This window comes from Spea bombifrons, chromosome 1, assembly GCF_027358695.1.
Source record: "Spea bombifrons isolate aSpeBom1 chromosome 1, aSpeBom1.2.pri, whole genome shotgun sequence".
NCBI lineage: Eukaryota > Metazoa > Chordata > Amphibia > Anura > Pelobatidae > Spea > Spea bombifrons.
Window position 1 is genome coordinate 44,323,528 of NC_071087.1, and position 26,104 is coordinate 44,349,631.

At 39.2% G+C, this 26,104-nt stretch overlaps 1 protein-coding gene across 1 annotated transcript; it reads left to right on the forward strand.

Annotated features, from left to right (window-relative positions):
* Nucleotides 1-2,129: 2,129 nt before the first annotated feature.
* On the forward strand, nt 2,130-24,422 carry ARSJ (arylsulfatase family member J). Its single transcript, XM_053461443.1, has 2 exons — nt 2,130-2,566; nt 22,980-24,422. The coding sequence occupies exons 1-2, from the start codon at nt 2,193-2,195 to the stop codon at nt 24,364-24,366; spliced, it is 1,761 nt and encodes a 586-aa protein (XP_053317418.1). The 5' UTR covers nt 2,130-2,192; the 3' UTR covers nt 24,367-24,422.
* Nucleotides 24,423-26,104: the final 1,682 nt, after the last annotated feature.

Genomic DNA, 26,104 nt, shown 5'->3' on the forward strand with positions numbered 1-26,104 from the left:
TAGGAGTGGCCAGCATACCAAACTTTCTCCAATGGCTCATTGATGACTCATCCAGGAGGTCACAAAAGAACCCAACATGTAAAGAACTGCAGGCCTCACTCGCCTCATTCAAGGTCTGTGGTTCCAATTCACAATGAGAAAGAGACCATGCAAAAATGGTACCGATGTTGCAAGGCAAAAACAACTGGTGACCAAAAAGAACACAAAGGCTTGTCTCATGTTTGCCAAAAAACATTTTGATGACCTCCATGACTTTTGGGATAATATTATGTAGACTGATAAGTCAAAAAATGAACTTTTTGGAAGACATGGGTCCCGTTACATCTGGCGTAAAGCTGACACATCAATAAAAAAATCATACTACAGTCAAACACGGTGGTGGTGGTGGTGGTAGTGTGATGGTCTGGGGCTGCTCTGCTGCTGCAGAACCTGGTGACTTGATATAATTGATGGAACCATATATCCTGCTCTCTATCAAAACATCCTGAATGAATCTCTGGCCATTAGTAGGTGACCTAAAGTTCAAGCACAGTTGGATTTTACAGCAGGACAATAATCAAAAGCGCCCAAACAAGTCCACCCCTGAACGGCTCATAAGAAACAAAATGAAGGTTTTGAAGTGGTCTTGTCCTGACTTGAATTCCAGTGAAATACTGTGGCATGACCTTAAAAAGGCAGTTCATGTTCTGAAAACCTCCAATGAGGTGGAACTTGAACAATTCTGCCAGGAAGATTGGGCCAACATTCCTACAAAGCGATATAAAAGTACATGCATACTTTGTTATAATACAATTGATGTTGATATTTAGATTTCTTTATTAAAATTTTTATTTGAAGTTGCTTCAAATCTCACTTATTCATTGCTTGGGAGTCATTTATTTTTTGTACAAACAAAACATATGTGCTCTCCATATTTACGCATCCCATGCACAGATTTGCTTTTTTAACATGCAAAATTAACCTATGGTTCTGCTATGTTAAAGAATCTGCCAGTGTTATCTAAGGAATGTCTAAGTTTATAGCCACACTAAGGAGACATCCCAGCTGCTTCACATCAGAGGGAGTGAGGGTCTTATCTGACATTTAGGAGGGGTAATAATGCTGTAAAGGAAAGACAATTGGAACAGTGGTTAGCAAATTATCCACATGTGATTTACAGCTGGTATATGGAGTAATAGAGACCTTTTAGCTGTTGTAACAATAGAAGAGAAGCATGATCACTCAGCACCCTACAGGGTTACCATTTTCATAATGTCTTAATAATAACTTTGAACTGGACTTTCACACACCCACCTCTGTGATTGATGCTAAAGTTTAAGAAAGTGTGAATTTGAGACTTAATATTCAAACTCCACACATGGTTCTGTTAAAGGGGCTGATACACAGGAAAAGAGGGGGGGGTGCAATCTCTCTCTCTGACAACCCAATCATTCAGCACACCCATGCAAGGAGAAGAGACTGAAGGTGGAGAGAGATTCCAGGGCTTGGTACAGAAACACCAAGTGTCCCAAGTTTTAAAGCAGTCAGTATTGTGTTCTGAGAATGTCACCGTGTTCCTTGTTTTATTTCCCCTCCTTGTAAGCAGCTGCCTGGCATCCAGCAGTAAATGTGTTCAGTCTGCACACTGCCTGGGGAGATTGGGTTGCTGGATGGAGAACAGACGATCCCCTCTTGCCTGAATTTACACTAATCTTCAGATGGGAGGTGGGGGGTGTGCTAAGGCTCTGCCTAAGGAGGCTGCAAGACTGGAATAAGACACAAGCCTCCCATCACCCCACAGGTTAGCATGAAGTGGTGGACAAGTATCAGGATGGACATGGAAAAAAAGAGACAGCTTGCTGGTGTGACTGGCTGTACTGGGGGTTTTGCCAAAAACTCACAGATGCTCTGAGTTCATTTGTTTCTGAGAGCTGTGTAGCTGGGAAGCAGGGTATAGCTGGGGAGAAGCAGATCCCTCTCTCTTAGTCTGTGGATTTTTGGCGACCTCAGCAAGTGGCATCAAGCTCTTCAATAAGGCTGCCTTCAGCAACAGGACATAGATGCCACCAGAATCCTGGTGCAAAAAAAAACTTGAAAAGCTTTTTAAGGGGGTGGGGACTTCCAAATGGACAAAGCGTTGACCACAAAGCTGCACATGGCTGGCAGTGAATCTTGGACTGACCCCTGATGTGGCTGTGTTTGGGGGGAGGTGAATGGGGCTGGTGGACAGTTTGCAGGTATCGTGTTGTGTGAAGAAAATGTTACCATTGGGGTTTCTTACTGCATTCTCAGCAGTGAGCCTTTTCACCTATGGATACGTGTCCTGGGAAAGTTCTAACACCGGATTTGAAGAACAGGAGACCTTAGAGAAAGGTTTTGATGATCACGTTCCACAACGGGAAGTTGGTCGCCAACCACATATCATTTTCATATTGGCTGATGATCAAGGGTACAGGGATATTGGATACCATGGGTCAGAGATCAGAACTCCTACACTGGACAGGTTGGCTTCAGAAGGCGTCAGGTTGGAGAACTACTACGTACAGCCAATCTGTTCCCCATCCAGGAGCCAATTTATCACTGGGAAGTAAGTATATTAACTTTATCAATGCATACTCATAAGCAGAACAACACTGCTCATTTGCAATACTGATTTTAATAAGATCCCTTAGCTTTATTTCATTTTTGGTCTCATTATACCCCAGTCTCTCTGGGTTGCCTGTGTCTTGTGTGATTTCACCTTGGTAATTAGTGTCCATCCAGAACTGACCCTGATGTTGTAATTCATCTTTTGCTTCATCATCTACAGACCTGAATCCTCTTCTCCTTCATGTATTGGTGGTTTTCATAATGTGCAGTTAGCTGAACTTTTTCCCCTCGTCTTTAAAAATACACCCTGTCTTCTTTCTGAGAGTGAAACTAGACATTGTGATTCACCATGAGATCCCTGCACTTCTAAAGGGGAAATACTCACTGGTATACATGCTACACAATGATCTCATTAGCTTTTAGGTTATCCAGTGTCTAAAAATGTGCAGAACTGTCTAGAGTACTAAAAACCCAACCATTTAACTCTATTCTGACAGATTTTGGAAACATCATTTCTTGAATCATTGGCAGATTCTTACATACATGTTTCTGGCTTTAAATATCTCCTGTGTTTCAGTGCATTATTTACAAGAAGTAGTGAATAATGCTGTGCAGACTGGTTAGCAGGAGAATAAATAATTCTCAGGGGAGAAAAAGTGTGAAAGAGTCTGACTGACCTTCAACACATCAGTGTGGCTTAAAATTGTGTGTGATAGAAAAAAGAAACAAGAAACAAAACATTGTGCTAAATCATTTTCATTTTGTTTGAAATAGTACATCTGTTTTAAATACAATTCTAAAGAAACAAACTTTATATCATGTTACTTTGTCAACTATTATGTAAATTAACGTTATCCACCCACATTTACATATAGTATGTTAATTCCAGGGGTATGAAGCCAACCAATGCATCCTTTAAGAAGCAGCTTTGGGTAAATTGAGTCTACATTTTTCTTGGGGAAAACATCTGTGTGTTTTTCAGTCAGTTGAATTATATTGTGATGCACAGTATGTAAAACTATTTTATTATGTTGTGTTAGAACACAGTTATGTCATGATCAAATACTGAGAAGATACATTCAGACCAATATGACTTTTTTTGGTTATAGTGTAGCAAATGTAATACAAAATACAAGTTATACTTTCTTATGTGGGTAGCTAGCAACTAAGTGGAGCACATTTAATTCATGATTTTTTTTTCTAATTAAATATTCCCAGCCCCGCGGTTTAATTTGGTGAACAGTTACCCTCCTGAGATCTAGGTCATGAGAACAATACACCCTTCTACTACCATTCCATAAGACGGGTATCATATTCTTTAGGGTTTAACTTAAAAACATATATTTGAGTTAATATGATGAGATTTGGCTTAAATAATAAGACACAGCACATTACTAGCACCTAAAAACATTGATAACTCTTTCCGGAATATAAAAAAGCACAATTTGTTCTGAATAACTTAAATTGGGAAATTTTGGAATCCGGTGTCAATTGCCAAAAAAGGACTTGAGGCCTGTTGTGTACTCATACATGCCAAGAACCTCATAAAAATACACTGTGGAAGGAATGGGTGATGCATCTTGTGTGGCCTGGAAATCTTGGCACCTGTTCTGCTATTTGTCAAAATTCAGATTACAGTAATTACAATGATGTCATTTGGATGGCTGATTCCTATTGTGACATTTCTGCACATTGATTTGAATTTTGTCGGTTTTTTCATTGTACTAATCCAACAATCTATAATAAAATATCTGTATCTATTTTCAGATATATTTCACACATATATTGATCCACTTGTGGTCCACAAACAAAATTTGATTATTAATCTTATCAATTAAACAAATATTTCAGTGTCCCAGAGAGCCCCCTAAACAACCAATGCCACATTCTTTCATATGCATTGGTCAAAGTAAAACAAAAAAGAATTCTCACCAATAAGTGGTAATAAATTAATTGGAGCACTTTTCTCACATGTGCACAGGGGTCTTGTTAAACTCCCGTCCGGAGCATTTCCCGAGGATGTGGAAAGGGGCAAATGCCTTTACATTTGAAGGAAACTCACAGGAAGGACCAGTATGGAGTGTGAGGATGCAATACTTAGTATTAATAAACACCCCAAACCTGCCAAAAATTAATGATTTATCACGTTAAATCATGTCCCATCCGCATTCTTTCTTGTTTTATACAAATACAGATGCTGAAACATTGAAAATATTCAAATTAAGGACATTTTAGAGTAAAATACTCGACTATACTAGCAAAAGAGGAATAACTTTGAAAGAGTGCAAGTTCACTCTCAAAGTTCAACTTGGTATTTTGGGCCATCAAGACAGGGCATAACTGACATCCATTAACAAATAATGGAAGCATTTAAATTGTGAGCAGCGCCGCTACAGAAATCCAGTTAGTCACACATACATTTTAGGAAACCAGGAATATGGAAATATTTCTGAGGCTAGCTCAAAGGATAACTTGATCTGGGCTAAGTCATTACTCAGGAACATCTTAACCGCTTTTTGTTCACTTATGCCTCTACTTAGAAACAAATCTCCATTAGCATGTCTGGATCACATAGTCTGTAAGAGAAGCGCAGATCTGAAATGCAAGTCAATCTTCCCCTACATGAAAGAGCCAACAGCCCCAGACATAAAGTTCATCCTCTCCTGGGCCTCATCTGTGAATCATGGCTTATATGTCTTGTGCGCTTTAAATGCCCCAAATTAAATTAGTTACAGCTTTGTCCTCAACGTTGCCCTGTCATGTTTAAGAAAGCAATTTTGCCTGCGACAGGACAATTTACTTTTGTGTGTCGGGTACATTTATATAAATGATTATATTTACAAAAGTATAGATATATTTGTAAATATTATGTTTTTTTTAATCTCCCTTCTAAATTTAATCCAATCTGTGCATTTTATGGTTAGTGACTTGGGGGTTTTTGTCCCTTTGACACTATGATTTCCTCTAAAATATAGAGATTCTTTGTGCAATGAACAGAAAAATAGTTAACTTTTGAAAATAATTAGATGTAGTACCAGAAAATATAAAAGTGTATCTAAAGGCACATGTACTATAAGACAACACTGCATTAAGTTTGTTTCAGTCTGATGTCATAGAGTTAAACTGATTATTTGGGGTCCTGCTGAGGCCAACTCACCATCTCTGTTAATTATCTTCTTCCAAGACCAATTGTCCCTATGAGGATTAGAAGATAGCCTTCATAAAATAACTTCATGAAGAATTCCAACACTTAAAGTACATGTAGAGATTACATCAACCTGAAAATAGGCACTTGAGCCATCAAATGCATTTTAATTCATATGATAGCTGAGAGGTCACTTTAAATTTACAATTTAGCTAGAGTTAGGTTAGAGGAAGAAATCATCAGATTAAAAACAAATGAAAGGAGTTGTATAAATAAGAATAACAATTTAGGTGACCTCTGTTAGAAGTTAGAAGAAGTTCTACTTGAACTCTCCAAAGACAAATCCATGGGACCTGATGGCATACATCCAACGTTATTAAAAGAGCTTTGGAGTGTCCTGGCAAAACCATCAGCAGACGTATCCAAGCAGTCACTATTAACAGGGGAGCTCAAGAAAATTGGAAGTTGGCAAGTACCACTTTGCAAAAAAAGGTAGCAGTGAAGACTATAGCCCAGTAAGTCTGGCAGTAAGTGGCTATTTGTCAGGACGAGGCATCCATACCTCTGAGGCACCCGGTCAAGAAATGATACTGAGTCAATGCTTACAATGTGTTTAGTTTGCAAAAGACAGGTCATATCAAAAACACTTCTTTTTCCCACAATATATTGCTGTGCAATGTGCCTTTTGCCGACTCAGAAAATATGTCTTTGAATGATTCAGTCCTTTTGTCACAAATTATGAATTTGCTGTTTCTGGCATTTTATTTATTTTTTTAATCATTTTGCACAAACAAGCCCATTGTTTTCTTTTAATGATCTGCTTACAAATGAGCTGCACCGTGAATCCATTTATAACACTCATGGAATGTCAGTGAAGAGTCCTTTTTACCAATTACAGAGGCAGTTACTCCCTTCTACCCTTCTTATACTTTGTGGTCCATCTTGAAGTGTGGTCAGCCAAAGCTGGATGAATCTCCATGAACAGTTGCATCACATGTTTTTCCCCCTTAGCATAAATAAATTATTAACAGTGAGAGAAAATACAGATTGTTGTAGAAATTCATAAAATGTGGGTCGCTGAACCATTTTGAATGCTATATTTACATACATTTCACTCCACAACAAAACCTTGATGAATAGTGGATGGCCAAGAAGTGGCTGCTTTTAACCTTTCTTTGTCAAGTTACTTCCCCTGCACTGTAACTGTTTCCGAATGTTATAAGCTTAGAAAAGTAACTTCTCTTCCATCCACTCCCACAAACCGGGTACCTTTCACTTTGGAGGACAGCATCAAATATCCTACTTACTGTGTAAAAGTAGAGATCAGTAGTGAAGTGTTATATGAAGGGTGATGGATATAACACTTCATTTTTGGGTGTCGGGTTCTCTTTAAGGCAATAAAAAGCTTACAGTTTGGCCACTTGCCAAAAAGGTGATTTCTTATAGTATCTACGCATTCAGGCTTAAAAACTATTAAACACATTAGTTTACTTGTTATTAATAGACTATTGCCATTGTATCACTATGGATAAACACTGTTAAACGATGAGAGTGCTAAACAATGGAACATCTAATCTAAGACACCTTTGCCTTTGTTACCAAGAAGCTCATTTTCATGAATAATGAAACCTGTCACTATTATATATCAGTGAAAAAATATGCACATATTCAGGCTACCCCTCGGCTTGCAGTCTATTGCCTCATTATGCATAGAGCTAAAAATATCTCCACAACTGCTGCTGGTAGGCGGACAGCTCCTACAGAAATAACCCAAATTAGCTGAAATGAAAATGCATGCTTGTCACATGTTTTCCTTACCCATTAGGAAGAAGCTCTTAGAGACTATGGACAATCTTTCAAAAACAAATGAAAGGAAAGAACTCCTTAAATTAATGTGAACATTTTTTTTTGTATTTCAATATATACTGCATTCTTCCTGTTGCTATACTATGACCCTTTGTGACATCTGCCCACCATATGGAGCTAACATGCTGTTCGAAGCAGAGAACATTACCGTATTTGCTCGATTATAAGACGACCCCGATTATAAGACGACCCCCCAAAATCAAAATATTAATTTAGGAAAAAAACAAAAAGCCTGAATATAAGACGACCCTATAGGAAAAAAGTTTTACCAGTAAATATTAATTCATGTAAATTATTTTTTCATGTTTAATAAAAGCTATGATTGAGAAAAATATATTTTTTAAATTTCCTTTTATTTGCCAACCTGCCCCCCCCAGTTATGCCACTCTGCCCCCAGAAATGCTTTATACCCCCCTATTTGCCACTCTGCCCCATGATATGCCTTATACCCCTATATGCCACTCTGGCATATAGGGGGTTAAAAGGCATATCATGGGGCTGAGTGGCATATAGGGGGTTAAAATGCATTTCTGGAGGTATATAGGCATATCATGGGGCTGAGTGGCATATAGGGGGTTAAAATGCATTTCTGGAGGTCCAGAAATGCATTTTAACCCCCTATATGCCACTCAGCCCCATGATATGCCTTTTAACCCAGCATGTACTGGCTGCCTTGGCTTGATAGGAGTGTGATTGCTGTTAGCAGTTTGATATAGATATATATCAAACTGCTAACAGCAATCACACTCCTATCAAGCCAAGGCAGCCAGTACATGCTGGAACCTGGGGATGATAGTAGTGGGATTACAGCCTCCCTATGCCATGCTACAACCCCCACCCCCCTTACACATCCATGCTATCACACACAAACACATTTAAATACTCATTCATTCCATTAATCACACATACTTCACACATTAAACACACATTAATCACACATACTTACCCAAAAACCCTCCCCCACCCCCTTACCTGAACTGCAGATCTCTCACTCGAAGACTTCTGCAGGGGACCGGCTGTAGAGCAACTTCTCTGGCCCCGCCCCCAGAGGAGGGAGGGGGAGATAGAGCTCTGTGAGGACGCTGCAAGCTTCCTGTCCTCCTGCTTCTAACAGAAGAGACGCTGCACGCGACCGGTAAGCAGCATGGCGCCAGCAGACATTTTTTGGGGGGTCTGAGAAGACGACCCCGATTATAAGACGAGGGGTATTTTTCAGAGCATTTGCTCTGGAAAAAACCTCGTCTTATAATCGAGCAAATACGGTAATTTCCTGCTGTGATCACGAAAACAACTCCCTGTCAGCCATTTCAGACAATGTTTTAGAGAGATGTTATACCTGTAAGTGTGAAAACCCACTATTAAGGAGACAGTATCACCATTTGTGCTGTAAAAGCGACTTAGGTTGATACTCTTGGCCTCGCGGAGGAAGTGTCTTCAGTGGTGATAGAGTGGAGATCTTGGATTTCCTCCTCGCAGCCCACACAGAGGTTCACACTGTGCTAAGAGCCAAGATGCCATGTGATATACTGGTGCTCTGCATAGTCTGAGCAACACAAAGGTCCCAAATGCAGCAGATAATAGATATCAGTTGCAGAAAGGCTGTCACCACCGCTATACAGAAGTACTATTGTGATGCTTACAAAATGAAGAACCAGAAACATAGAATGCTATGGCAGATAAGAATCATTTGGTCCATCTAGGCTGCCCTTCCTGGTGTATAGACTCAGACCTTAATCAGTCCTTGGTCTTGTCTTGGATTTGTGATAGCCATATGCCTACCCCATGCATGTTTAATTTCCCTTACTGTATTAGCCTCTACCACTTCTGTTGGGCGACTGTTCCACTTATCTATTCCAGCCAAGAATACTCTTTGGTTGCCCCACATCAGCAACATGATTTTATACAGGTATTGTGTAATTAAATTATTTAAGTTATAATGTCCTGTAGACATGTTAGTCGTACAGTTTACATGCATCATGTACACCTCTGTATGTACAGAACTCTACATACCCATAATCATATGTTTAGAATAATCTATAGTTAAAATGTGTAAGAAAGGAAACCTGTGCTTTTGCACAGAAGTGGGATATCATGAACCATGGAAACTTAGTACTATGCATGCGCAGTACAGTATGTTGATGTATTTATACAACTGCTGAATTAAAGATGCATGTTCAATAGGGAAAATTCCCTATTCTCTTCACCATAGCATTTGTGTTTACCTAACTGGTAAGAAGCTGAACCCAGGTCTATGGTGAAGTGAGAACAGAGTGTTAGCAGATTGAGCTCACACAGAGATCTGTTACTTGACATCTAGTCTAATGCTTACTGCAAGCAGAGATGCTCACCTCAGGCATGTGTCACACAAGGTAGGAGCTGTCGCCCATCACACATAGAAACCTAGATGTTGATAGCAGATAAGAAACATTCGCCCCATCTAGTCTGCCAGTTTTTATAAAAATAGAACAGAAAAAAAGCCAAAATATAAAAAAATACACTTTCATCATATAAACCAGCAACATATTTGGTACATACACAGGAAAACATGCAATATTATACAAAATATGAATTAAGAAACTTGCTTGCAGATTTGGCATAGAAGTCCAACTGGCATGAGATGGTAGTAAGCAGGCTGTTTCTTATGATGCAGTAAATCCGTGTTTATAATGCTATATGGCCCCTATGAAATACAATCATAACTACATCATAACTACATAATTGATGCAGAATAGTCTGCAGTTATGATGTAGTTATGATTGTAAAACTGAGTACTGCTTAACAACATTTTATCACATTACCTTACGTAAGCTTGACTAGTGCAAATACAGAAGGTCCCCCATATGTTACCATGACTAGCGGCACATCTGCTGCATTGAGGATGCATGTTTCTCACTAGCTTCCAAAAGAAAAACTCCCTGTTCTTTCCTCCATTAACGTTTGTGTTTTTCTAACTATAATGGGAGATGGACCCAGTTCTATGGGAAAGACCTCAAGGGGAGATGTGTGTTGACTCTTGTTTTTCTGTTTAGTTTGCCTGGTTTATATTTTGGTCTACTGCATTATGAAGATCAGACTTTATTTCTCCATGTCTACCTTGTATGTCATTGAGTATTAACGGACTTATATTTGGCTCCACTTAACCATGTTAGGTGTTTTAGCTCCTTTGTAGCAGTTTGTCACAATGCTGATTTTGGCACCAGCTTATCATTTGAAGAAGTAAGTTGTTTAACTTCTTGGTGGACGCTTAGTGCTGTACCTGTAGGTCTGTCCAATACTGTAAAAGCTGACCAGCTAGCAGCAACGTATTTACCTTGGGCATTCTTTAGGCCTGAACCAGGGCATCTTCTCCCCAGTGGTGTCTCCAGCTTTCATATTATGGGGGGCACATGGGGGAGACAGGGACTAAAGTAGGAGGGCCAATAAAATGCTACATATACACTCTGTGCATGTATATATATATATATAGCATGCAAACAAAGTTGATGCACTCAGCGGGTCTTGTTGTTATAAAGTTTATTAGCTTGGTGAAGGTCCAACATTTCAGCTCTCAATGAGCCTTGGGGTATATATATATATAAATATTAGCCCCTGCTGCCAATATATATATATAAATATTAGACTCTGCTGCCGATATATATTATTAGACCCTGCTGCCTTTGTAGTTCACTTACCTTACAGAAGTCCTGAGGTGGGAGCACAAGGCCTTGCGGAGGAGAGTGAGGGGCAGGGAACGGTTGCTGAAAATTTATTCCTGAGCGACTGCTTGGAGCCGCTCTCTCGCCTCCCTCGCGGCTGCGAAAAAATAAAATTACGGCGTTTCAATTGGGGGACACACGGTGGGGCACAGCATCATGTAGGGGGGGCATGGCCTCCTCTGCCCCCACCGATGCCACTGCTCCTCCCTCCACGGCCACCATCCTCACTGCAGATGTGTCAGGCTCATACATAATGTAAATTATTATTTATTGTTTTATATAGAGCAATCATACTCCACAATGTTGTACAATGGGTAAACAGGACATATCAAGTAATATATAACATAACAATTTGACTTTCAGAAACACCCTGTGTTGGTGAATAGAGGGGATTGCTGTTAGTTAAGCAGTGGGCGAGGAAGATAAGTCTAGCAGCAGCATTGAGGGAGACCAGACAGAGTTACAATAGTCAAGACGGGAGATAGTGAGAGGATGGACAAGAGCCTTAGTGGCATCTTGTGTTAGGAAGAGACAAATGCAGGTAATGTTTTTAAGATGAAGATGGCAGTTTTTTTGTATCTGGTTCATTGAGCAGCCCCACAGCATGGGGAACATAACCCAAATTGTGATGTTTTATAGCACGATTACTGCCCCCTAGACCTGTAGGCCAAAATAGATCATTGCCAGCTGAAGTGACCACGCAAGTATAGGGTTTGGAACCTTGAGTCTGGAACCAGTGGTATAAATATGGTTGGTTTGCCTCTTGCCATACTTTGTGACACCATCTCTTTTTATTTAAATTTCTGATTTAAAAAAGCCCTGCAAGTTAGTGTATTGCACTGAAAATTAAACTTATTTAGAAGAATCCTTAACACTAGTGCAAGCAGACAGAGATCCATAAACATTTTTCTGTCAACCAGCCACAGTGAAAGTTGCTTTACATGCAGTTAATAAAAAAAAGTCATATGGAAATGAAGTTTATTATCTAGAGATTTTGGGGTCATTCAGGGTTTTTGTTTGCCTATGAGTAAATGCATGCATAATGCATTCCAAATTTGCTTTCTATTAAAAACTATTTGAAAACGATGATTAGCATTTGACGTTCTACTCATCAGCTGCAAACGCTATCTTAAGCAACTTAACATATTACTAAATAGTCATGTGTAATTAGACCTAAGGAAGCAGCATTGCTCTCAGTCCTTTGTTACTTAAATTTTCTTTTCTTCATATTGCTTAACAGAAAAGTGAATGAATATTGTCCAGAACCTGATCACGCGCAAGACACACTAGACAAGTTCAATGTGAGGTGAATGGGAGGGAGGGGGTGACCCTGCCTAATCGTGGCAATGCTGCCATTCTACAGCCGCACATCCTCCATATTCCCTTGACTGAAAAGCCTTCCCCCCAACTACTTTGCTGTCTGCCGGTATGGCCCATAACTAGAACCCATACCTAGCCAGTGGCTTCAAGGCTTTTGTTCTGTGTCACTTGTGAGCTATGTGCCTGGTTTGTGCAGGAGAATCACAGATCATAATAGTGAGTGGTGGGGAAGGCCAGATTAACCACGGGGCACATAGGAGAATGGCTTCAGGGCCCCAGAGGGATAGGAGGCCCTGAGCCCTCCATTCTTTAATAGATTTACTTGATTTATAGAAGCCTGAGCTGCTCCAACATCATTATAAACTATGCTGGCTGTGAGCTCTGGATTAATGAGACAGACACTATTATGGAAGAGTGGAAGCGCTCTAGGTCACAAAGTGTGCTTATTGGCTGTTCAACCTTTGTCTTCTTTTGCTTCACTGCACTCACTGTGCCACTTGAAAACAGTCCTGCCCAATGTCACAACAGGCACATGGATAGCGCTGCCCTACAGTGGCCAGGCCTTACATTAGGTGGGCCATAACCACAGCTCCGTTGTGTTAGAGAAAAATAGTATGCAAACCAGACTTTTGGCTTGCATTATGTATGACCAAATGGAAGATGGCATATTTAAAATGATATTTGGGGGAAATAATATAATCAGTAGAAACATTAAATTGGACAGCAGTTCCACTTTTCCTACTTTGTAAGGATGAAACATCTAATTTCCCCCCCCCCCAAATGTCCACAATGCTACTCTTCATGTGACTCAGAAGAAAGCACTTGAAAGTTTTGGGGATAAATATTATTGTATGATGCTAATTCATGGACTATTCTGTCTCCTATTGAAAATAATAATAATCCAATGCATTCAAAATGTTGTCCCACCAGATTAGAGATTTGATATAAATTATTATTCTCAGGGTCCTCAAGTGTCTTAAAGTGGTTCTATCCATTATTTGGGTTCTCATTTAACTCATTCTCCTCTACTAGCTGCTCCCTGTGACATCATAGTTCATATACACCTTGGCAGGCTTGTTCGGCACCAAAAATATACTCACTAGGACAATGGAGAAAGTTTATTCTCATGAGAACATTTATCCTTTCCCGTCCTCCATTATTAATTAACATTGGCGTAGAGTCAGCAAACCAATTTTAACAAAAGAAAAATAAAATGATTCCACAATATCTGACAGGTTTTTTTCAGTCAAGTAAAAGTTTCTACTTTTAGATTTGTTGCTAAGCAACAAACTGACTGCTTCCCCTGTGTTTCTAAAATGATAACTTATAAAATATTCAAAACTAGTGTTGTGAACATTTTAAACAGGGCTAAATGGTCGTGTTGGAGCCCAGAAAAGGAGGAATTTAAAAATAGTCTCTGCAGTAACCAGATTTGTAAAATTAAAATGATAGCATGCAGCTCCACTAATGAAGGATGTATATTAAAGTACTCGGTAACTACTTTAGTGTGCAGTTATTAACTGAAAAAAGAAACACACCCTCGTTTAGAAGAAGCTCCAGGGATACAGAGCAGCCCTTTGTCCAATTTTAATGCCGGTTTTGGCTACTTGAAGAAAGCAATTGAAATCAACGATAGCACTTTTTATGCATGTATGCAGGGGTTCCTATTAGGCTTATTAGAACTCAGCTCATGCTAGAGATGGCTGGCAATAAGAAGATGCACAGTAGCAAGCAAAGGGTGAGTTTGAATGTCCAGCAAGCCAAGCAGCAAGGGTATGGGAAAAGAGAGCAGATGCATGGGAAGGGCATTCTGATGAAACTCGACCTCCCCCGGGTTAGCCCCCCATATTAAATTTTTTTACAAAAGATCATGGCATTTATTAGATCTTTGTTAGATCAGGTTTGATCAACTGTTTTTTTTGTTAGATCTACTGTAAAATAGGCAATATTAACAATCTTTTTCAGGGGGGGGCTAACCTGTAGCCAGCCCCTCCTCAACAAAAATTTCAACAAAATGTTACTGATTATGATAGCTCTACGTTAGATCAGGTTTGATCAGACAAAATTTTTGTTAGATCTAGTCTAATTACTGAGATATTGCATATTTAATGAGGGGGGCTGGCCCCCCCTCGACTGAAATTTGGATTTTTTTTTATGGATTTTGGTAGATATTCGTTAGATCCGGTTAGATCAACTGGTTTTTTCGTTAGATCTACCAAGCAGGATGTGGTATTCACAATCCTATTTTGTGTGCGGGGGATGGGTATACATATGGGCTGCCCCCCCCTCAACTGAAATTTGGATTTTTTTTTATGGATTTTGGTAGATATTCATTAGATCCAGTTAGATCAACTGTTTTTTTCGTTAGATCTGTCACGCAGGAGGCGGTATTCCCAATCCTATTTTGTGTGCGGGGGTGGGTATACATATGGGCTGGCCCCCCCCAACTGAAATTTAGATTTTTTTTTTTATGGATTTTGGTAGATATTCGTTAGATCCGGCTAGATCAACTGGTTTTTTCGTTAGATCAATCACACAGGAGGCGGTACTCACAATCCTATTTTGTATGCAGGAGGATGGGAATACATATGGGTTGTCCCTCCAACTGAAATTTGGAATTTATGTCCCGCTGAGCTCTACCTCTGTTCCGTGGAATTCGGGGGTGGTCCGCACAGGGTGCCTGAACACTTAAGGCCGGCCCTGGAAACGCTATACAAAACTAAAAGATAGGTTTTATTTCCTAAATGCTTTATTTCCCCTCATTAAATATGCAGCCCCCCCTCATTAAATATGCAATATCTCAGTAATTAGACTAGATCTAACAAAAATTTTGTCTGATCAAACCTGATCTAACGTAGAGCTATCATAATCAGTAACATTTTGTTGAAATTTTTGTTGAGGGGGGGCTGGCTACAGGTTAGCCCCCCTGAAAAAGATTTTTAATATTGCCTATTTTAGAGTAGATCTAACGAAAAAAACAGTTGATCAAACCTGATCTAACAAATGCCATGATCTTTTGTAAAAAAAAATTAATATGGGGGGGCTAACCCGGGGGAGGTTGAACCTCGCCATGATTCTGCAAGGGGGGAGAAAACATTAATTTAAAGTGGAATCTAAGCAATCATATGCATTAAAGTTCATATGATGGCTCAAGTGTCCATTTAATGTTTACATTGTAATATTCTGCATAAAAATATATAAGAATCAAACAGTGAAGTTATTATATAGAATTGTATTCACCGTGATTAAAGTAACTAACATTGGCACAATTGCTTGATTTAGATATTGTACAAAAACAAAATTTATTTTAAATATACACGTTTCATTGTCTGTTTTCAGTTTCCATAAAACTGCTAGCATGGCAGTCCTTTATGTATAAGGTTGTAAATGATGGTAGTACACAGGCTAAATATTATTGTAGTTTATGCTTGCGATCACATACACTGGAAGACTATGTTTCCTCCTACTGGCTCAACCCGATAGCCAAATTGACAGATTAATAAAAACTCCAGCATTTTTCAACATGTATTGGTTGATTTGTCACTAGTAGGAGATTAGTGCAGCCAAGTTCTCCAACAGTAAATGTTTCTTGCTGAGCACATCAGCTTTTGCTTTAAACAGATCTTGCTGTACCCAAGATTACCCTAATGGAATATTCTACCTAATGGAAAAGTGAATGAGCACATTTTACAACATTAAATTAACGGTCATACCATATTTTCACTACCAGGAAACCTAATAGCCCATGAAGTTGTGCACTGGTCTGGCCAGATAATATAGGACACATTATGATGTCACTTTTTACACCTTGGCTACATTTTGTTTGTAATAGAATAATATTACTTCTTTATATATATATATATATATATATATATATATATATACACACACACAATATAGACATATACCGTATTGGCTCGAATATAGGCCGCACTTTTTCCCCCCACTTTAAGTCTTTAAAGTGGGGGTGCGGCCTATATTCGGGGTCTAGTGCCCGAAGCCCGGGACATGCAGTTCCGGGCGCCGGGCAGGCGGCAGGGTTAGGATACAGATCCCCCGCAGCGGTGCAGGGGACCTGCATCCTACTCCCTGATACGCTCAGACAGCCTCCCCTGCCAGCACTTCCCACGGGGGGGGGTGCCGGCATGGGAGGTTGTCTAAACGCATCGTGCGGACTGTCCGCACGATGCGTTTTACCTCTGCCCCCCCGGACTTACCGGAGCAGACTCCCGGGTGTCTTGCGGGGCCGGCGGGGGACATCTACGCAATACGCGTACACAGTTGTATTGCGTAGATGTCCCCCGCCGGCCCCGCAAGACACCCGGGAGTCTGCTCCGGTAAGTCGGGGGGGGGCAGAGGAGGACAGTGGTAGCATATCTCGGGGAGGGAGGACAGTGGTAGCGTATCTCGGGGAGGGAGGACAGTGGCAGCATATCTCGGGGGGGTGACAGAGTGGCAGCATGTTTTTTTGGTGCTTTTTTAAAGAAAAAAACTTTTTCTTTAAAAAAGCACCAAACTTTTAGGGTGCGGCCTATATAAGGGGGCGGCCTATATCCGAGCCAATACGGTATTTGTTATTATTATTAAGGAGGAGGAGGAGGTGACACTGTATAATTATAGAGCAACCCTACAGAGCAACTGAATATCACCTTGCAATGCTGTGACATTGGCCAGTGTAAGTATGAGTAAGGGTAACTGATGGGAAAAGCTAATCCGGTGCCACCAAGAAGAGACATCTCTTCTCTACCAGTATGTCTTACTATTACATTACATTTATAGAACGCCTGCAAATTCTATAGCAATGTTACAATAGCGTATAGTAAAAGTAACTAACAGTATGTGTTAATGTTATTGCCCATTTTTAATTGTCTTTATTAAATATCTCCTTTGTTCTGTATTGTAACAGCCCTACAAAAACTGCTGCCATACCCACACCTATTTAGACTACCTATCACCCACTTTCCCTGCCCTCTCAAAAAACACTCCCCGGGCCCACACACACCTACACAAAACCACTCCTTTAGAAGAGGGAGAGATATGGGTCACCTACCTTGGGAGGTTCCCAGGCATGTCTATGAGAATGTTTTCTAAACACCGAACACAACTTAGATTAGTTTGCTATCAATTTACGATCACTTTTAGTGTTTATTCAACAGATGCCTGTTGCAGTGATAATGTTATGTATACAGAAGTAGATATTGAATTATGTATTGGGGCATAGGGAGATTCAAAATACAATGCTACAAAAAGAATAGGACTGATAAAGGAAAAAATTGAATGTCCTAGCTGATTTAATGAAACACAACCCCTATGCAGCTGATAAAATTGTATTACGAGAGACTATAAAAATAACTTCCTATGAAACAGCATTTTTTCAATAACAGGAATCACACAGAACTAATTATTTAGGCGTACAAATTCCATAGGTTCATATTCATTTCTTTCCTAGTTTAACTCCAACATTGGGTTTAGTACTAGAATAAATTACAAAATTACAAACATGGATACCTATTAAATTGGAACAAAATGCAATGGAACTAGTTTTATGTCAATGCTAACCTACATTACTATATATAGCACTTTATTTCATGCTCAGTGATAAAAATATTTTTTCCATGGGCCTTCTCCTTTAAAGTCAATCAAACTTGGTATTGTATTAAGGTTTATTATAAAAATAAAAAAATGACATATTGGTATACTAAATATAGAAAATGGGAGATGTTTCAAATTCTTAAAGTAGATTTCAGTTTGGAGCACGGTTACATACGGATACGTTAGGATGTGATATTTCTGCCTGTATAAAATCTGTGAAATAAAGTTAATCATCTAGATCATATTAAAAAGCATATTTGATTTGACCCTGAGACATTTTTTAATATTTTAACTTTTAATATGAAGCTAAATTTAGAGTATGTATCTTTGAACTTTAGTTCATCAAATAGTTAAGTTGCTTAAGGCATTCCTGTTACGCCAATGAACATTTTTAGGAATTATTATAAATATCTAATTCTGATGTTTTACAGCCTTTATTATATCTTTCCAGTAAGGCTGCATACAACCAAAGATGATTACACTTACTGTGTACACAGTAGGCTTTATGACAGTTTGAAGCAACAATGGGGTACCATGGGGTCTTTTTTATTTTGGCTGATAGTAGGAATAAAATTCTCACTGTTAATTTTGGTAGACACCTATCGAAAACTTATTTCCAGTACTCTGTGGAACAATAAAGAAATCAAAATGTTGTGCAAAAAATATAAACATGTTTATAGAATTCTATGTGGGATGCACTTATATACTAGGAGGTCTTGATATTGAGTTTGGTACTTTTCTTTAGTGAATGATAATTACTTTGATCTATAGTTACATGTTTACAGAAATGGAAGTCACACGTGCCCCATGAGGTAGTCCCCTTGGTAGGAGGATGAGGTCCATCTAAACACCCTCATGGTGGGGACAGCGGGAGGGAGTGTCCTGGCCTCCATGGATCCTATCCCATTGGTGGAGATAGGGGAGGCGGAGAGAGAGAGGCTGGTAATCCCTTAGGGGGATTGCATAACGTCACAGGTGAGGGCAGGAAAACCCTGCATACCCTTCAGTGTGTGCTTAGTTATTGAGCTCTCTGGTTCTCTTAGCCCTGCTCTGACCCCTTCCATTGCATATTCAGCCCTTGCTATTTGATTGACCTCCCGGCACCTGACCTTGGCATTGTTTTCTCGACTTCTTGTTTCTCTCCTATCCTGACCTGGCCCGTTTCCCATTGTTGCACCTTCGCTGCCTGCCATGATTCGGATTTCCTTCTTGGACTTTGTCTTTTGTATCTGTCCTCCTGCTGGGCCACCCTGCTCTACGCTCCCAACCAGTCCTGCTAGAGCCTGATGCCAGCCCTGTAGGAATCAATGACTGGGAGAAGCTGGTTAATTGCTGCCTTATTTAAACCTTGCTAACCCTCACTACTTTGCTTTTGTATGTCGTACCTGTCCACATGCAGTTACCAACTTCTTGGTACAACTGGTTACTCCACTTGAATCCGCTCAACTCTGTTTGACTTCTCTGCTTTTTACCTTTGGCTTGTTACATGATTGTCCTACTTGAACCTCCTTCACCTCACTTAACCTCCAGGCTTTTTTTTTACCTTTTTGTTAGGATATCCTGATTATCTCCTGCTCTTTCACCTTGGCTTGTTAACCCTTTGTGACCTTCTGCCTGAAAGCTCCCAACCTAGTCCTGACATAAATGTGACAATGTATACAGTGTATACCCTAATGCACCAGCAGCCCCCAGTGTTAGGAAGATGCATTGTATCCCATATTAATTTGAATGGGTCCCTTAAACTCTAATGGCATCCAATTCATAGTATGCACTAGGAGTATACCGTGAGATAGTTGTACATTTGGTTAACATGAACATTGAAGCCTTACCCCACTAAATCCACACCTTTACTAAAGCCACGCTCACTTTGTCTGTAAGTCCTAAATATAGAATGTTGTCACTCTATTGTAGACCTAAGCAAATTAAGGCATATAAGGGCAACATTTGGTCTTAAGGGCCTCTCCGATGTTTAAGCGGAGAAACCTATACCTATTGTGTTCTTTATTATAAGCAGAATTATTTTTTTTATAGTATTACTTGCATTAAAGATGGGGCTCCAATAAAGTGTATTGCTTAGGGGCTCATACCACTTTGTAAATCCATCCCCCAACAACGATTTAGTCCTAGGCTTAACAATGTGTTTTATTACAATCAAATATAGATTTTGTTCTAAGAATATTGCTTATAACAATGTCTTTCTTGTCACTCTGTATTTTCTACTCAGCCTTGTGAACTTATCATTATGACAAAGAGAGAATTTTTAACAACAAAACCTACTTTGTTTTTGGTTAATTATATAGCTACATCTTGTATATCTCTGATGGCATCAATAATGTATTCACTTGTAGACCATGATTTCCTCTGAGTGTTTCATTATCAACCGAAAATGAAAGTCCTCTGTTGTGTTTATTTTGAGCAGACATTAATTAGGAATGGGAAGCTTAATCCGATTGTAGCTACCCTGGCATTTGGTATTCATATATCTCTTAGAAGACACAGACATTAATATACATGCTAAGGCATAGTGGGAATCTCTTTTGTGTATGCAGTATGTGTGCTATGTTTTTTGATGAAGGTTTATGGGAATTCCCGTGGTGTGTGCTATTGCTGTGTTGGTGTTGTAGAAAAGGAAAAATCCCATGCTGTTACTAAGTATTCATCATATGGGACAAGAAGAAACTCTCACCAGGCCCCAAAGCAATTATCTGAACTGTATATTCAGAGCTAAAAAACAGTCACATAGCCCATGTGTGTTCCAACATTATTTTGCAATGGCATACTATAGTGTTCCAGTTGTTTCCACCACTAATATCAGAATTACAATTATCAATTGATCAGTTAATAAGTGTCAGAAGATTATGGGCAACTTGCTCTCCCTCTTAGGAAATGTGTTTTTTTCCATATGAGAAAGTGGAATTCTTTTTCAAGTAATACATTTTGTTCCCTGCCCATGCGGTTCGGTCACATTTTTAATTCAGGAACAAAATTTGTTGCTCAGTGCCCACATTCACTCTCCCTTGTTCCCTCACACACTCACTCTCTCACACTCTCATTTTTGTTCACTCTCTGTAAATGTTTCACTACTTCTCTGCCGACCACTTCTGCTTCTTCTTCATCTTCTGTCTTTTCTCTTCTCTTCTGTCTTCATCCACATCTTACCGGACATAACCCAGCGGTAACTCAGTTCACATTAGAGCAAAATTACTGTGCTTTTGGTGATGTCCTCTTCCCCAATTGGAGGATCGGTCAGAGGACGTCACTGCAAAGCGCTGCCATTTTGGTGGAAGTTCCTGCCAGGTTATGTCCATGGAGATGCAGACGGTGATAGAAAACAGCAGATTGAAGACTGAAGAGAGTAGAGAAGGGAGAAGATTTTGGGGCTTCATCCAAATCACCAAATTTACCAAAAACAAATGTTAAAACAAACTCTGCAATGTCTTTAAATGACCTTTAAATATGTAAGCAATTTTACCAGTATTTATTATCACACTTTAAATAAATAGAGTACATATATATATACTGTCTATCGACATGGTTTATCAAAAATAGGCCACTTCCCTGATGCAAGGTGTTACAGACACTCTTCTTTCTGTGGAGAAGGACGCACTCTCTGGGCAGAAATTAGCACAAGCTGTGTCAAACAAGAGAGCACAAAAGGCTCTTTCATTGCACATATAACTGCCCAGGAACGACAATCTAATTGTTTTTACCGTTGTTGTTCACCATTTCCTTGCAAAGAAAATGTGTGTATGCGCGTGTGGACAGGACTCTCTGTGTTCAGAAGTCTCCCACTGCTGCCCTATAAATGAAAGTGCAATGTAGCGGAATAAATAAAGGCTGCATTCAGTCACTTAATATTTACAATACAATGTGCCGTCTGGATGATAGAGTCTAGTGACAGGGCAATCACTCACCCCTAGAAGAGGATTCTCCAGGATCCAGTGGTTGCCTGTCGACACCAGCAGCATTAACAGCTGTACATAGAAATGACATATGCATTGAATCATAATACAGACAGCACATAGCAGGTTGTAATGAATACACAGCCACATTTGATATTGATGGTACAGTAGCTAAAGGTTACTGAGAAACGGACATAGATAAAATGGAAATAGAATGATAGATAATTGAATGAATAGATAAACATAGCACAAAGGTTTCTCACTTGTTCGTGACACTATGGTAAACAAGGGAATGATTTAACTTTTAAAGGGCACCTTTAACGCATACATTGTCCTAGACTCGCTACACATCGTCCTAGAATTGTAAGGAATATATATGTAATATCTGTGGTAAAAGTTTGCATAAATATTGCATTATTATGTATCTCTATTCTTCATGCAAGTACTTTAATACTCATGGTCTTCTACCGGATGAGAAACTATTTCTGCTGACCTGGAAGATTCTTATAAATCGAATAGTGTCACATGTGATGGGATCATGTAAATATGGATGCCACAAGTGGCTTCAAATGTCCTTACACAAGCTATATATTGTCGCAAAAGGCATTTTTTAATCATTTGTATGTGGTGCCTTTTATTCTAGCCTTCAAAAAATGATTATGTTTAAAAGCAGCTTACTCTTGAGAAAATCTGGTAATTAAAGGAATTTTGCAGTATCTGGATGATCATTATTACACACATAAATCACTGGCTTATTTTCTTAATTAAGCTCTGAGTTTTTTTCATGTTCAATTTTTGGTGACCTATAGTATGATATTTGTAACAATCCAGAGTATACCGCGTAAAATGAGTTATTATATTAACACTTTGCCTTTTTTCTCTATTATTCAGGTATCAGATACACACAGGCCTTCAGCATTCCATCATACGTCCTTCTCAGCCTAATTGCTTACCATTAGACAATCTGACTCTACCTCAGAAGCTCAAGAAAGTTGGGTACTCAACGCACATGGTTGGAAAATGGCATCTAGGATTTTACCGGAAAGAATGCATGCCTACACAGAGAGGGTTTGATTCTTTCTTTGGCTCACTTCTGGGAAGTGGAGATTACTACAATCATTACAAGTGTGACAGCCCTGGAATTTGTGGCTATGACTTGTATGAAAATAATAAGGCAGCTTGGGAGCATGACCACGGTATTTATTCAACAGAAATGTATACCCAAAGAGTACACAAAATATTAGCCAAACACAATCCTAAAAGGCCAATATTCCTTTATATTGCTTATCAAGCTGTCCATTCACCCTTACAAGCTCCTGGAAATTATTTAGATCATTACAGGTCAATACCCAATGAAAACAGAAGGAGATATGCTGCCATGTTGTCATGTTTGGATGATGCTGTTAACAATGTAACTCTTGCTCTCAAAAGGTATGGCTTTTATGAGAATAGTTTAATCATATATTCATCAGATAATGGTGGGCAGCCAATGGCTGGAGGTAACAACTGGCCTTTACGTGGAAGCAAAGGCACATACTGGGAAGGTGGAATACGTGCCGTTGGCTTTGTGCATAGTCCCTTTTTGAAAAACAAGGGCTATGTGTGCAGGGAACTGATACATATAACAGACTGGTTTCCGACATTAGTCACCTTGGCAGAGGGAGAAATTGATGAATCAATCCAATTGGATGGTTATGACATATGGGAGACAATAAGTGAAGGAAAACCTTCTCCTAGAGTGGACATCTTGCACAATATTGATCCCATGTATACCAAAGCACGAAATGGGTCTTGGGCAGCTGGTTTTGGTATTTGGAATACAGCTATTCAGTCAGCAATCAGGATGAAAGAATGGAAGTTACTAACAGGAAATCCAGGCAATGGAGACTGGATTCCTCCACAGAGTTTTAGCAGTATCGGACCCAGCCGCTGGCATAATGAGCGGGTGACTGTGTCAAGTGGAAAATCTGTATGGCTTTTCAATATAACAGCTGATCCATATGAAAGAAATGATCTGTCAGACAAATTCCCGGATATTGTAAAGCAGCTACTAAGGAGACTTGCACAGTACAATAAAACTGCAGTTCCAGTAAGATACCCTCCAAGGGATCCAAGAAGCAATCCAAAGCTTAATGGTGGAGTTTGGGGCCCATGGTATAAAGACAACAAGAAAAAGAAAGGAAACAAAACAAAATCAAAGAAAGACAAATCAAAGAAGAAACCAAAACATAGAAAGCAACAGTTCTCTGGCTGCCACCCATCACCATTTGAGTCATAGAGGATACTCCTGTGTCAAGCTATACCATGTTCAGAATTGGGCATGTTTTTGATATCATTCTGAGAATGTTTCCTGTTTTGTTTAGTTATAACATGTATTCATGTCTTTTAAGATGAAACAAGAAAAGACCATGTTTGGCATCCATTAATATGTATCCCATCTTCGTTATCTTTAGAGCCTTGCTATTGTTTTTAAGGGTTTGTGCTAAATATGTTTTTGGGGTACATTAATGGTCATCTGAAGGGGCTGACAACCTGGGGACAAATATTTGACCGCTAGTTAAAAAGTTCAAGGCAATATGTTAAGAGCTGAAAACGTACCAGGGCAACTTTGGTTGTGCCTGCTCCCAGCTTAGGTTCTGCTCCTTCCCAATGCATGGCTAGCCATGCCCCTTACGACAGGCCCACCAACTCCAGTCTCCTGTAAGGAGCAGTAGCGGCACCGCTACACACAGGGATCCATTACCTACATCGTTAACATGTTTCACTGTATGGTGCACAGATTAGCAAACCCCTATGGCACCAGGGCATAATAAAAGAGCTGTTTGTGAAGTGTTATTGTGGAAGCACAGATATTTCACCAAGCAATGATGAAATGAATGGGGTAGAAAAAGTTTTGGATGCTGTAAACACAATGTTTCACCCTTTTAAAGGGCAATTTCTACCTGCAGTTATTAGTACCAATTCAAATAAAACAAATTTAGGGTAGTAGTAACATATATTGTTGGGAAAAAAATATATTCCCCATGGTAACCTATAATAAGCATACTGTAAGTAGGCAGTGAGTGTGTGAATATCCACTGTGTTTGAATTCCTCAAGGAATTGGACACCTTTCCATTACATTGTCAGCTGTCACTGAATAATCCATTAGCACTTCACATACATAATTGCAAATCTGCCTGTGCTAACAAGACATTTTAAATTGGTTATGTATAAAAATGGGTTAGAAACCAACAGAATATTCTTACTGATTTGCTCTTTATACAAAACCCTTTAAATATTCTGTTTATTCCATTGGGGTACCCCCTCCTATAGAGTGAAATGCATTATCTAGAAATAATATAGACAACTAGCTATATTTAATGTAGTCCTGACACTGTATCTTAAAAACTGCACTACACCTTTTCATTCATGTGTATCTAGTAATTGTAACCTGCCAAATTAGTGAGCTTTGATTACATTTGAGCCATAGGCTTTAGTGCTAGTTATAGAAGTATTGTTTGCATACAATTCATATGACCCGGTGGATTATAGTGGAGTACTTTATACAATATAATCATTGTCAAGTGCAGCTTTGACATTAGTGTAGCCAAATGGCAAAAAGATTACGTATTATAATTGTATATTGCCCCTACTTTGACAATTAATTCCGTCTCACAATTCCAGCACTCCTAAAATATTAACTGTTAATCCCATGACCTCCAAAATTATCGGTTTTAAATTGATGGTTATGGTATGGATAGTTATGGATTTGATCAAAATTATGGCCTTCTATGAAATTTGCAGTTAAAAAAACAAAAGAAAACGCATGAAAATTTGATACATGTCGGTACCAGCAGTTTTATGGTATATAATCATTATCAGAATTTATTTAGAAAGAACCAACGGATTCTGCAGTGTTATAAAGTGGTAGATCATTAGATGTATACATATTTTTTACTTACTGTAATAAACAAATATTTCAGAGAGTGTTGGTCACGAGGGCTTTCAATGTGAAGGTTTCTAACCTTTGTAAGTA

Coding starts and splice junctions, on each gene's coding strand:
- ARSJ (XM_053461443.1), top strand. CDS start 2,193: ATGGGGCTGGTGGACAGTTTGCAGGTATCGTGTTGTGTGAAGAAAATG. Junction 2,567..22,979: donor AGCCAATTTATCACTGGGAA/GTAAGTATATTA, acceptor TCTATTATTCAG/GTATCAGATACACACAGGCC.